Here is a 13144-nt window from a genome sequence, read left to right as displayed (position 1 = left end):
TATTTATAAATGATCTGGAAAAGGGAGTGGTGATCAAATTTGCATATGATGCAAAAGTATTCAAAGTAGTTAAATCCCTAGTTGATTATGAGGAATTGCAAGAGGAGAGACTAGGGGACCGAGAGTCTAAATCAGTTTCCCAACTTTTTCAAGCCCAAGGCATAGCTACATTAAGACTCTTCAGGGCAGGCAATGTAGACATGGAAAGGACTCATATGGTCAAAAGAAGAGCTAGGAAAGCATTAAAAGCCCAACCAGTTACTCTTCCAAATTTTAAAACAGAGAGAGGGGGTAGAGACATGCATGAATTCATTACAATGGGCCATTTCTATCCATATACAAGTGCAGGAGAAGGGAGACGGTGTGAATTGGGCAGCTGGTTCAGTTAAGTTACCTTGGCTGCCACATACGGTATCCAGAGCTCCTCCATTTGTTGCTCCTTTCAACACCCAGAGTGAGTCACATCCAGTACTCCCTGACTAACTAAGCCCGGAAATAAGACAGAGGTTGGAAGGACTCAATAGAGGAAGCTCATGAGGGAGAAGATGAGGAGGTGCTGTGTACACTGCGTGTGCCAAACAGAGCAGAACCCAGTTATCCATGCTTGGCCCGCTGCCCATTAATAATTACTCTTATGATGTAATTACGAATGACGGTATATAAAATCTTTTAAATAAATAAATAAATAAATACCATACTCTATGGCTCAAGCTGTAGCAAGGAGGAGGCATGTGTGATTACACATATTTTCAGAAAGGAGCTCCTACACATTTAAAACCCACCACTGCTGACTCTTGTTGCTCTAAGGTGCTGAGTTCAGAGCCCAAGTGCTGGCCTGGATCGGAGCATCAAGCAACAATGACATGTCCATGGCATACCTGATCAGGTATGAAGACACACTGATTGGAAAACACTGTTTTAAATGGCAGATGTGCTTCAGGTACATACTTATAAGAAGATTTACAAAGCCATGATAGTTTATCATGTGAGTGGCCGTCCACATGATATAGAGCCCCTCCCCAACAAACTATTGTGGCAGGTCTTCGGTACAATTTTTTTTATCACCGCACAAATGCATGACAAAAATCATGCCACAGTATGGGGCCTAATAGCACTATGGTGGCCCATCTTGGCTGGGGCGGCTATCACATTAAAGAGCCAGGTGGCCCAAATCACACCTCAAGTCCCAAAGATCAAAAATCACCCAAAGAGTCTTTGGAACCCCCCCCCCCTCCCGCTGCATTCTGAAGTGGCACTGACCCACCAAAATAAAAAAAACAATTAGGCAAACTGTACGGTGGCGGCCCATGCCCTTCCCCAACCCTTCCCCCTAATCCAAAATCCCCCGCATCTTCTCCAAGCCCCCATCCCTTCCAAGAACCCTCTGATCCAAATACTAAAATATCACTGGTGTCCAATGCCCTCCACCCCTGCCCCCGAAGCCCATGCAATTAAAAAAAGGACCTTGGTGGTTTAGGGGAGAACCTTGACCCCATTCCTACTCCCCAACTCCCTCCATATCTCTAATTGAAATCATTGGTATTCAGGAGTGCCCCCTAGCTCCAGGCCTGCAACACCATTTTTCAAAATGGTATCAACATGACCTTGTCCCTATCACATGATGGGGCAAGATATCATAATGCCTCTGTATTGATCCATGGTGTGACCAGAACTTGAGTATGTATGCAGTTCTAGTCACCCCATCTCAAAAAAGATAACATGGAACAAGAAAAGGTGTAAAGAAGGGTGACCAAAATGATAAAGGGGATGGTATGGCACAGTTATGAGCAAAGACCAAACAGGTTAAGTATCTTCAGTATGGGGAAGAGAGCTGAGAGGAGATAAGATATAAAATCCTGAGTGGGATGGAATGAGTAAATAGGGAATAGTTGTTTACCCCTTCCAATAGTACTAAGATTAAGGGACACTTCATGAAGCTAGTAGGTAACACATTTAAAACAAATTGGAGAAAGTATTTTGACACCCAAAACACAATTAAACTATATTGCCAAAAGATGTGGTGAAAGCATTTAGTGTAGCTGAGTTTTAAAAGGATTTAGACAAATTCCTGGAGGAAAAGTCCAGAAACTACAATTAACCATGTAGATTTGGGAAAGCCACTGCTTATTTTTGGTCAGAGTAAGACGGGTTGGATTTATTTTTGGAATCCTTCTGGGTACTTGTGACCTGGATTGAACTCATTTGGAGACAGGATACTGGACTTGATGGAACTTTAGTCTGACCCACCATTACATTTCTTATGTTTTTAATGTACCTTTTTTCCAGACCTTGTTGCAGTACCTGATTCTTATGCTGCAGCTATGGAGAATTGGGGCCTGATCATATTTAGAGAGGCAGATCTTCTATATGATCTTGAGACATCTTCAGTTTTTGACAAGCTATGGGTCAGCAAAACAATAGGGCATGAACTAGCCCATCAGGTAACAAAAATTGATTTAACACATGTATATTTACAAAAAGATAACTTATTTAGTCTTAAGCATATGAAGAACATTAAAGAGTATATCATACTTAGCCTTGATTCTTGTGTGTTCTGCAGCTGTACTACAGTGCTATAGTCTTTATATTTGTCTTTGAGAATGTGCACACAAATCCAGATGTGGATCTAATTTCTAGGAAAAGCAATAGTTATGGCCGCCAGCCGCAGCAGTCCGCAACCAGTACCGGTCATTTCCCAACACGGTCGGGCCGTTCCCAGGGTGCTAGCAGTAGCTGGCAGCCATCCCCGACGTCCCTCTTTGCGGCCGTCTCAGCCACTGCTGAAACTGGCCATGTCTCTGGCCGGCCTTCCTTCCTGATGTCAGCTCCTCCCCAGCTGGGCCTGCTAGAGCCGTGCGTATGCTCTCTCTGCTACATTTAAAGGGGCCACGACAGGAAATTGTTGCGGCCCCTCCCTGGGACTCCTCCTGGCTTTCCTCTATTTAAGCAAGGTCTGCTACCCAGACCTTGTCTTGGTTTCTTGGCTCCTGGTCCGTTTCCTGTCTTCTGAGTTTGGTTCCTGTCTCCTGAGTCCTGTTCCTGCCTCCGAGTCCTGTTCCTGCCTCCTAGTCCTGTTCCTGTTCCGATCCCCAGGTCTTTCGGACAGTTCTTCTGGCTTCTGACCCTGGACCGGCTATCGACCAGTCTCTGGCTTCTGACCCCGGACCGGCTATTGGTGACTCTCTGGCTTCAGACCTTGGGCTGATTCACATCCTTGCTTCCAGCTGCGGTTCCACCAAAGTCACAGGGGCCCACCTAAGACCAGCTGGCCCCACGCACCCAAGGGCTCAACCTGTGGAGAACGGGGTTGGTATTGGCGAAGCTCCTGTTGGCCCCTGCATCAGTTCAGCCTCGACTCCCGACGGTAGGGACCTGAGAGGGTTTTCCCTCCCGGGTAGCGCCAACTCTACCTCAGACAAGGGATCCACCTCTCTGAAGCATAACAGCAATGGTTTTTATAACTATGTATTTTGAATATAAAGTTCACCGGTTTTGGAGAAACAGTAAAAGAAGACTTTGTGGTAAGAACTGGGTTCGATTCCTGAGCCTGACATCTGCTTCTTGGGCCATCTGGCACTGGTTATAATGGTAATGTTCAGAACTCTTAGGGGTAGGAGGTACAATGCATCTAGTAGCCAGGCTGGGTTCTAAACAGACCTGCAGTCTGTGGCACTTGGCCAAAGACTTTTGCTGCAATGGTGGGCTAGATGAGTGAGTTTATAAAAATGGGATGAAAACCCAGATAGTCGTGAATGAAAGCTCGGGATGGCATAGCCCAGTAGAGGCTAGTTCAGAATTGAGCTGCAAGCCTAAAAGGAAGAAACTGCTGGGTTAAAACAAGTACCCTGTTGTGGAAAATTACAAATTCAGCTTCAACTGGTCTAAAACAACCTTTAGGCCACCAGATTATTATGTACTATTATGGAATCATGTATGTGCTGAAAATTTTAAAGGCTGCATTGGATAGACTTAAAAATGTGCTATGTCATAATGACATCCCAATCTGAAGTGACCCAAATTATTTCCTCCTTAAATTCTTCATTCTGTCCTCGGAATTCCTATAGTAATATTGTTGTGAAGGCTCTGAAAGATATCATTGCACTTTTTTTTTTGTATAATGATTTTTATTCAGTCACAGTCCCAGAATAACATTGCACGATATCTAAACCAGAAATACAATGTACAAATAACACAACGAAAGGTCGATCCAAAATCGCAACAGAGGAAGAATACAAAGGAAATGGAACATGACATGGATTAAGTAACAGAAGAAAAAATCAGACTCATCTACCACAAGTCCAGGCAAGAAAGCATCAACATAGGGGTATATAGCCTATTCAGGATTCTAAGCCTGGGATATTGTAAATGGCGACTAGTAACTGGGTTTTAATTTTATTCTCTAACAATCCCCTCCCCCTTCCCTACCCTCCCAAAAGCAGCAGTAGCATCTGGTATAAACAACATACATAACATAGAAACACTGTGGGAATTACCAACAGGCACCAACATAATTTTGCAGGATACAATTTGGTAGGAGGCAATCTAAAAGATTTAGATCTCAATATCGTGTGAGATAGGGGCAATGATCAGACACAGGAAGCAGCATAGCATATCAGATCATTTTATATCCTATCATGTCCAGCAGGAAATCCTCATGAACCCGCTCTCTCTCCAAGTCCGCAGGCCACAATTGTATAGCCCCGAGAGGCAGAGATAGTTCAGAAGCACAGTGTAAGAAATGGAAACATCATCGTGCAGTAAGCAAAGTCTTCTCGGTATCGGGGGGCAGTTGAACATATGGCTCCCAGGTTCTCCAGACCTTGTCATACCGCACAGCTGAGTGTTGCTTCGCAGACAGCAGTTCCCAGTGTAGTAATTTGTGAAACTTCCCCCGCCAGACTAGAGAGAACGATGGTGTGGGATTTGTCCATTGGGCCAAGATAGAGTCTCTAGCAATGAGACATATTTTGTCAAAGAGCAACAACTGATTGGCTGTAAGGGTCATAACTTGTTCAGGGATTTCACCTAATAACCAGATGGTCGGATCCAATGGTAATACACAGCCCCATAGTGTATGGATCAGATGTTGTAAGTAACCCCAGAATAGTTGCAGGCTGGAGCACGCCCAGAAACAATGGCTAAAGTCTGGGTTCTGCTGTCCACATCTATCACAATTGCTGTTCTGTGCTACGCCCATGTAGAAAGCCTGTTTTTGGGAATAAAAGGCGTGATGAAAAAATTTGTAGGCCTTATCTCGTAGCAGAACATTTTCAACAGTACTGGGTATTCTCAGGAAGCATCTCTTGCAAAGAGGACGGGCCACACTCAATGAAAACATTTGATTCCATTTAGCAGCCACTAAATCCAAGACAGGCCACGGGTTTAAGCATTGGAGGGCAGCATAAAATTGAGAGCATGTGCTTCGTTTGCCGTCTTCACCCGTTAAGAAGATCCGTACAGCATTGTGATGATGGAGAAAATCCGGGTGAAGACCTTGTTGTTGAAGCAAAAAATGCCTAATTTGTAAATATCCAAAGAAGTCCGCACTTGGTAGGGAAAAACGGGCTTGTAATGCCAAGAAACTGTAGAGCTGTGGAGGTTGTATATCCTCATCGAATAGCTGGTTCATGAACTTTAGTCCCAAGTGATGCCACCGTTGAAAGAGTAAGTATGTCATACCCGGCGGAAACAGTATACAGCCTCGAATAGGCAAATTAGCGTGCGGCCCTGGGGATATCTGCATCCTGCGACAAAGAGTTTTCCATGCCAGTCTGATAGGGCGCACCACCACGCTTTGTGCAATATAAGTGGGAAGGTGGGCATCTTGAAGCTGCAAAACTGCTCCAGGAGCATGAGGAGAGAACCAATTTTTGTAAAGATCCAAAGGAGAATAGGAAGAGATGTCACAGACCCAGTCTTTAACATGACGAAGGAGGCTAGCTTGATTGTAGCTTTCTAAATTTGGACAGTTAAGACCACCATCTTGTTTAGGGGCCATGAGCACCCGCAGCGGGATACGAGCCCGTTTACCATTCCACAAATATGAGGTAATACCCCTTTGAATGTCGAAGACATCCCTTTTTTTTAACCATATAGGCATCATATGAAACAAATACAGCCATTTTGATATTTCCATCATCTTAAGAAGCAATATTTTCCCAGATAAAGATAACGGCAAGCCTTGCCAGGCGGAGAGATTCTTGAGTAATTTCGTTTTTAGTGGGAGAACGTTGAGCTTGTAGAGTTGGTTAAGATCCGCCGGTATATGTACTCCTAAATATTTGAGGGAATGCGTGACCCATCTCAACGGGAACACCCCTGCCCACTTTCTCTGCAATGTACCCAGAACATCTAAGGCCTCCGACTTATCTACATTTACTTTTAAGCCCGCAAACCTCCCAAATGCAGATTGAATTTGTAACACATGCGGTAGAGACACAACAGGATCACTAAGGAAAACCAGCATGTCGTCTGCAAAAGCAGCCACCTTAAAGGAGTTGTTATGATGTATCAGTCCACGGACCAGCGGTGCTTCCGCTAGTTTACGGAGCAGAGGATCTAAAGACAGGATATACAATATGGGTGATAAAGGGCACCCCTGGCGGACCCCTCGTGTAATCTGAAACCCATTTGAGAGAGAATCATTTACCACTATCTGGGACACCGGATTTGTATAAAGAATGGAGATAGCCTGGATAAGGTGGTCCGGGAACCCAAATCTGCGGAGCACCGAAAACATATATTCCCAAGAGACCCGGTCAAAAGCCTTCTCCGAATCGAACCCCACAGCCATTGATTCAATTTGACAGTGATGGGAGGATTCGATAGCGGAGATAAGCCGTATGACATGGGCCCCAGCGTTTCTGCCACTCACGAAACCGGCCTGATGCGAGGATATTATTCCTGGCAAGACCGAGTTCATGCGGATTGCTAAAATTCGGGCATATATCTTAAGGTCTGTGTTTAAAAGTGAAATTGGACGGTAGGATGATGCCTGAAGAGGGTCCTTACCCGGTTTAGGTAATACTGTGATGTATGCCCGATTAAATTGGGCAGGGAAGCGTTTGACGTCCCAGGCATGATTAAAGAAGGATACCATAGAGGTAGCAAGGGAGGGGCTTAAAATTTTGTAATACTCCGAGGTAAGGCCATCAGGACCTGGGGCTTTGTGGTTCTTACATGTTCTAATTACGCCCTGTACCTCTCCCACTGAAATAGGTCTGGACAAGATATCTGCTTGCAAAGGTGTAATCTGGGGCAGCTGTAAACCTTGAAAAAACAGATTTTCATCTTCCTGCCCACCTAATCTGTCTTCGCTGTATAGTTGTTCATAAAATAAGCGAAAAATTTCGCAAATATCTTTGTTCGTGTGGGAGGTTATGCCTGCCGAGGAAGTGAGGCTGCCAATGAAAGTTTTTTTCCGTTTGGTAGCCACCAGCCGAGCTAACAGCTTACTGGACTTATTGCCATAGCGAAAAAAGAAATGCTCTGAGGCCTTTAAAGAGCGTTGAGCTCGAGCATGCAAATGCGCATTTAAAGCGTTAAGACATGCTCTATATGTTTCCTTGTTGGAAGCCGTGGGAGCCATAGCTAGTGCGTGCTTTGCAGCCTGCAACTCAGTGTCTAACTGCAATATAGCGGCATTTAACTTTTTCCTTTTCAAGGCCGAATAGGCTATCACCTCCCCTCGAAGGACAGCTTTACTCGCCTCCCAAAATAAAACGGGGTCTCCACCATGCTGAGCGTTATGTGTGGCGAATTCTGCCCATTTGCCATTTAAATAGCGGTGGAATTCCTGATCAACCATTAACTGACCTGGGAATCTCCAAAATGTTTGACCGGGACGCGTTGGGGATAGCCATAAATCCACCCAAATAGGGGCATGGTCAGCAATGATGATAGAGCCTATGTCCGCCCCCGCAATGCTGGAAAAAAGGGTGGTAGGAATAAGAATATAATCGATGCGGGACATAGTGGCATGCGCTCTAGAGACATGCGTGTATTCCCTTACCTCTGGATTTAAAGTGCGCCATACATCAATAAGCTCTAAGCGCCGACACAAGTGCCGGACATATGAGTCTGAAGTAGGTCGGTAGCTGTTAGGCAATAATGATTTGTCCAAAGCGCTATTGACGATGCTATTAAAGTCTCCGACTAATAGCAACTCCCCTTGTGTGTTCGTCATGAGAGTCGTAGATAAATGGGTAAGAAAAACAGGGTCATACATATTTGGGGCATATAGGGAACATATGGTCACCTGCTTCCCTGCTAAAGTGCCTGTCACCAGGATAAATCTGCCCTCCGGGTCTTTAAGCTCCCGTTGAAAGGTAAATGGGGTATTTTTATTCACTAAAATGGCCACTCCCCCCTTTTTCCCTTTGGCCGCCGAAAAGTAACAAGCAGAAGCCCATTCCCTACATAATTTTTTACTCTCAGGTTCTGAAAGGTGTGTTTCCTGTAAGCATGCTATATTAACTCGCAAGCGTTGTAAGTGTTGAAAGATTTTTTTTCTTTTAACTGGGGTTCCCAAGCCATCCACATTCCACGATATGAGCTTACATTTACTCCCCATGGTCATCATAGTAGAGACTTAGAAAATAGTACGTCACATATTTAGGGTAGAGGACCGGCTCCCAGCTGACCAAGTCCTCTAAGTCCCCGTTGCCTCCTAACATCGAATACAAAGAAGTAGTGCAAAAAAGAGAAGTACAAACAGAAAATCCCACAATTTGCATGCTACCAGTGCCCCACCCCCCCACCCCCTCCCGATTCCCTTGCCCCTGAATCATACCCTGAAAACCCGTTCAGATCCTGGTTCTGAACAAAGATCAATATGAGTGCTCAGTCGGCTCAGAGCCTACTCCCAGCCTCCTAATTGCAGGAGAAAAAAGAAAACGTCCCCCGTAACAGACCTGCAGCATAATTTAAGTCACTTGTTCAAAGAGTCCATAAACTTAGTCGCTTCTTCCACGCTGTTGTATAGTTGCCATTTACCATCATAATTAATACGCAACTTTGCTGGGAATTGCATTCCGAAACGGATATTTTTAGCAATCAATGCACTGCACACAGGCACGTACGCCCTCCGTTGAGCCGCTACCTTCGCCGAGTAATCAGGGGCTAAACGCACAGGAGTGCCTTGTAATTGCAGGTTTTCACTCTTCCGTGCTGCTTGCATGAGAATCTCCTTATGTCGGTAGTTCAAAATTTTTGCTATAACAACTCGGGGCCTAGATTGCGCCGGACCCCGAACTCCGATTCTATGCACGCGCTCTATCTCCAAGGCCCCCTGTAACTCTGGAAGGCCCAAAGCCTCCGGAAGCCATTTTAGGAATGTAGAACGTAGGGAACTGTCTTCTAAGCTTTCCGGAATGCCCAGGAATCGGATATTTGATCTTCTAGCACGGTTCTCAAGGTCTTCAGCCTTGTCCGTCTGCTCCTGAAGCTTGTTTTCCAGGGTAAGTACTTTCCCTTGTAACTCCGTAACCGCGTCTTCCAGGGAGGACGTTCGTTCTTCGACTTGGGTGAGACGTGGCGCATACTCTTGGAAGGAGTCTCGTAGTTCCGCTAAATGGTCGGAAATCCCGGTTAATTTACCCTCCAGAGCCACAAGCACCGCATCCTTAATAGCCTGCACCGCAGAGGGAGACAGGGCGTTCACCTGCGAAGGCTCTCCCATCCCCAGGCCTGGGGTGCTGGGCGCTATTTTGGGATCCGGGCCCCTAGAGAGTTCCTTGTCCCTTTTGGCTAGCTTAGGTGCCATATTCGACGGCGATTTGGACATAAAAGAAGTGATGGACATGTGGGGGTCCAAATCCGCCGGGTAGAGGTCTGCTCCTGGGGTTTTGCCGGTTTTGGAGGCCGAGAGCAGGATGAGCCGTCCGGAGAGAAGTCAGTTGCGACCGACCGCTCTCACCACATCACGTGATCCTCTCTCATTGCACTTTTTATGACAACTATTGTCAGTCTATCTCTGGCTGAAGGCACTGTTCTAAGTGTATTGAAGTAAGCCTCTATGAGACCCCTATTAAAAGTAAACCTGGCCTCAGTCCTACAGATCTTGCTAATTATTGACCAATTTATTTATTGTCCTTTGTTTCTAAGATCATTGTGGTTCTGGTCTTACATCAATTGAATTACTTTGTGCAGATCCACCATTTCTTGACCTATTTTAATTCGGCTTTAAAAAGTATCGGCTTTAAAAAGTATCTCAATACCAAATCGCTGTATCTCAATACCAAATCGCTGTAAAAAATGTCCAAGAGGCGTGGTCATTGTTAAAAAATACCATTCTAGAAGCACAGTCCAGATGTATTCCACACATTAAGAAAGGTGGAAAGAAGGCAAAACGATTACCGGCATGGTTAAAAGGGGAGGTGAAAGAAGCTATTTTAGCCAAAAGATCTTCATTCAAAAATTGGAAGAAGGATCCAACAGAAGAAAATAGGATAAAGCATAAACATTGGCAAGTTAAATGTAAGACATTGATAAGACAGGCTAAGAGAGAATTTGAAAAGAAGTTGGCTGTAGAGGCAAAAACTCACAGTAAAAACTTTTTAAAATATATCCGAAGCAGAAAGCCTGTGAGGGAATCAGTTGGACCGTTAGATGATCAAGGGGTTAAAGGGGCACTTAGAGAAGATAAGGCCATCGCGGAAAGATTAAATGATTTCTTTGCTTCGGTGTTTACTGAAGAGGATGTTGGGGAGGTACCCGTAATGGAGAAGGTTTTCATGGGTAATGATTCAGATGGACTGAATCAAATCAAGGTGAACCTAGAAGATGTGGTAGGCCTGATTGACAAACTGAAGAGTAGTAAATCACCCGGACCGGATGGTATACACCCCAGAGTTCTGAAGGAACTAAAAAATGAAATTTCAGACCTTAGTAAAAATTTGTAACTTATCATTAAAATCATCCATTGTACCTGAAGACTGGAGGATAGCAAATGTAACCCCAATATTTAAAAAGGGCTCCAGGGGCGATCTGGGAAACTACAGACCGGTTAGCCTGACTTTAGTGCCAGGAAAAATAGTGAAAAGTGTTCTAAACATCAAAATCACAGAACATATAGAAAGACATGGTTTAATGGAACAAAGTCAACATGGCTTTACCCAGGGCAAGTCTTGCCTCACAAATCTGCTTCACTTTTTTGAAGGAGTTAATAAACATGTGGATAAAAGTGAACCGGTAGATATAGTATACTTGGATTTTCAGAAGGCGTTTGACAAAGTTCCTCATGAGAGGCTTCTAGGAAAAGTAAAAAGTCATGGGATAGGTGACGATGTCCTTTCATGGATTGCAAACTGGCTAAAAGACAGGAAACAGAGAGTAGGATTAAATGGACAATTTTCTCAGTGGAAGGGAGTGGACAGTGGAGTGCCTCAGGGATCTGTATTGGGACTCTTACTTTACAATATATTTATAAATGATCTGGAAAGAAATACGACGAGTGAGATAATCAAATTTGCAGATGACACAAAATTATTCAGAGTAGTTAAATCACAAGCAGATTGTGATAAATTGCAGGAAGACCTTGTGAGACTGGAAAATTGGGCATCCAAATGGCAGATGAAATTTAATGTGGATAAGTGCAAGGTGATGCATATAGGGAAAATAACCCATGCTATAATTACACAATGTTGGGTTCCATATTAGGTGCTACAACCTAAGAAAGAGATCTAGGTGTCATAGTGGATAACACATTGAAATCGTCGGTTCAGTGTGCTGCGGCAGTCAAAAAAGCAAACAGAATGTTGGGAATTATTAGAAAGGGAATGGTGAATAAAACGGAAAATGTCATAATGCCTCTGTATCGCTCCATGGTGAGACCGCACCTTGAATACTGTGTACAATTCTGGTCGCCGCATCTCAAAAAAGATATAATTGCGATGGAGAAGGTACAGAGAAGGGCTACCAAAATGATAAGGGGAATGGAACAACTCCCCTATGAGGAAAGACTAAAGAGGTTAGGACTTTTCAGCTTGGAGAAGAGACGACTGAGGTGGGATATGATAGAGGTGTTTAAAATCATGAGAGGTCTAGAACGGGTAGATGTGAATCGGTTATTTACTCTTTCGGATAGTAGAAAGACTAGGGGGCACTCCATGAAGTTAGCATGGGGCACATTTAAAACTAATCGGAGAAAGTTCTTTTTTACTCAACGCACAATTAAACTCTGGAATTTGTTGCCAGAGGATGTGGTTAGTGCAGTTAGTATAGCTGTGTTTAAAAAAGGATTGGATAAGTTCTTGGAGGAGAAGTCCATTACCTGCTATTAAGTTCACCTAGAGAATAGCCACTGCCATTAGCAATGGTAACATGGAATAGACTTAGTTTTTATTTATTTATTTATTTAAAATTTTTATATACCGACGTTCATCCGGGATATCACATCGGTTTACAGTGTAACTGAAACAGGCGCCTGGGATGGCGGTTTACATCGAACAGATATAACGAATTAACATATGAACAAATGAACAAATATATTTTTGGGTATTTGCCAGGTTCTTGTGGCCTGGATTGGCCACTGTTGGAAGCAGGATGCTGGGCTTGATGGACCCTTGGTCTGACCCAGTATGGCATTTTCTTATGTTGTTTTCTAGCTTGAATATGGTTTGAAGAGAATATGATAGTGGAGAAAAGTGTGTACTTGTTATGCTTGACATGTCAGCTATGTTTCACATGCTGGACCACCAAATTCTCCTCTATTGTTTAAGAGAGTGTGGGATCTTGGGGTCAGTTTTGAACTGGTTTAAATATATTTTGGTGAGTGATTGCAATAAGTGAAGGTTGGTAGTAGTTTGTTCTACATTGAATTCTTAGGGTCCTTCGTTTTCAGTTTAAACAGATTTTCACCCATACATTTCCGGATTTTTCCAAAAGTGACAATCGATTTAAACCGATTTTCTCCCTAATTTTTGGCTGACTAGAGAGTAGCTCCAGAGCTGCAGATGCAGTGTCTGAAGGCCTCCATCAGCTGCTGGAATGCTGTATGAGCCACAGGCGACAGCACTCGCCCACCAGTGCCACTAATATGGTGCTTCAAGTCCTGCTTCCCCTCCCCCCAGTCAGCCAAGTGCCTGCTGCTTGGTGCTTACCAATGCAGCATTTGAAGCAGGCCATGCCCACCAGAAGCACTTGC

The 13144-nt window shown here is 44.2% G+C and overlaps 1 protein-coding gene across 3 annotated transcripts in view; it reads left to right on the top strand.

Moving 5' to 3' along the window:
• ERAP2 (endoplasmic reticulum aminopeptidase 2) overlaps nt 1–13144 on the top strand; it is a 258175-nt gene that overhangs the window by 69363 nt on the left and 175668 nt on the right. For all 3 annotated transcript variants that reach the window (XM_029572856.1, XM_029572865.1, XM_029572875.1), the window contains exon 6: nt 2287–2441. In XM_029572856.1, the coding sequence (XP_029428716.1) occupies nt 2287–2441 (155 nt within the window). The remainder of the gene's footprint in view (nt 1–2286; nt 2442–13144) is intronic.

The sequence above is a fragment of the Rhinatrema bivittatum genome, chromosome 1, assembly GCF_901001135.1.
Source record: "Rhinatrema bivittatum chromosome 1, aRhiBiv1.1, whole genome shotgun sequence".
Classification (NCBI taxonomy): domain Eukaryota; kingdom Metazoa; phylum Chordata; class Amphibia; order Gymnophiona; family Rhinatrematidae; genus Rhinatrema; species Rhinatrema bivittatum.
The sequence above is the reverse complement of the archived record's forward strand: the minus strand, read 5'-3'. Positions and strand labels throughout refer to the sequence as shown.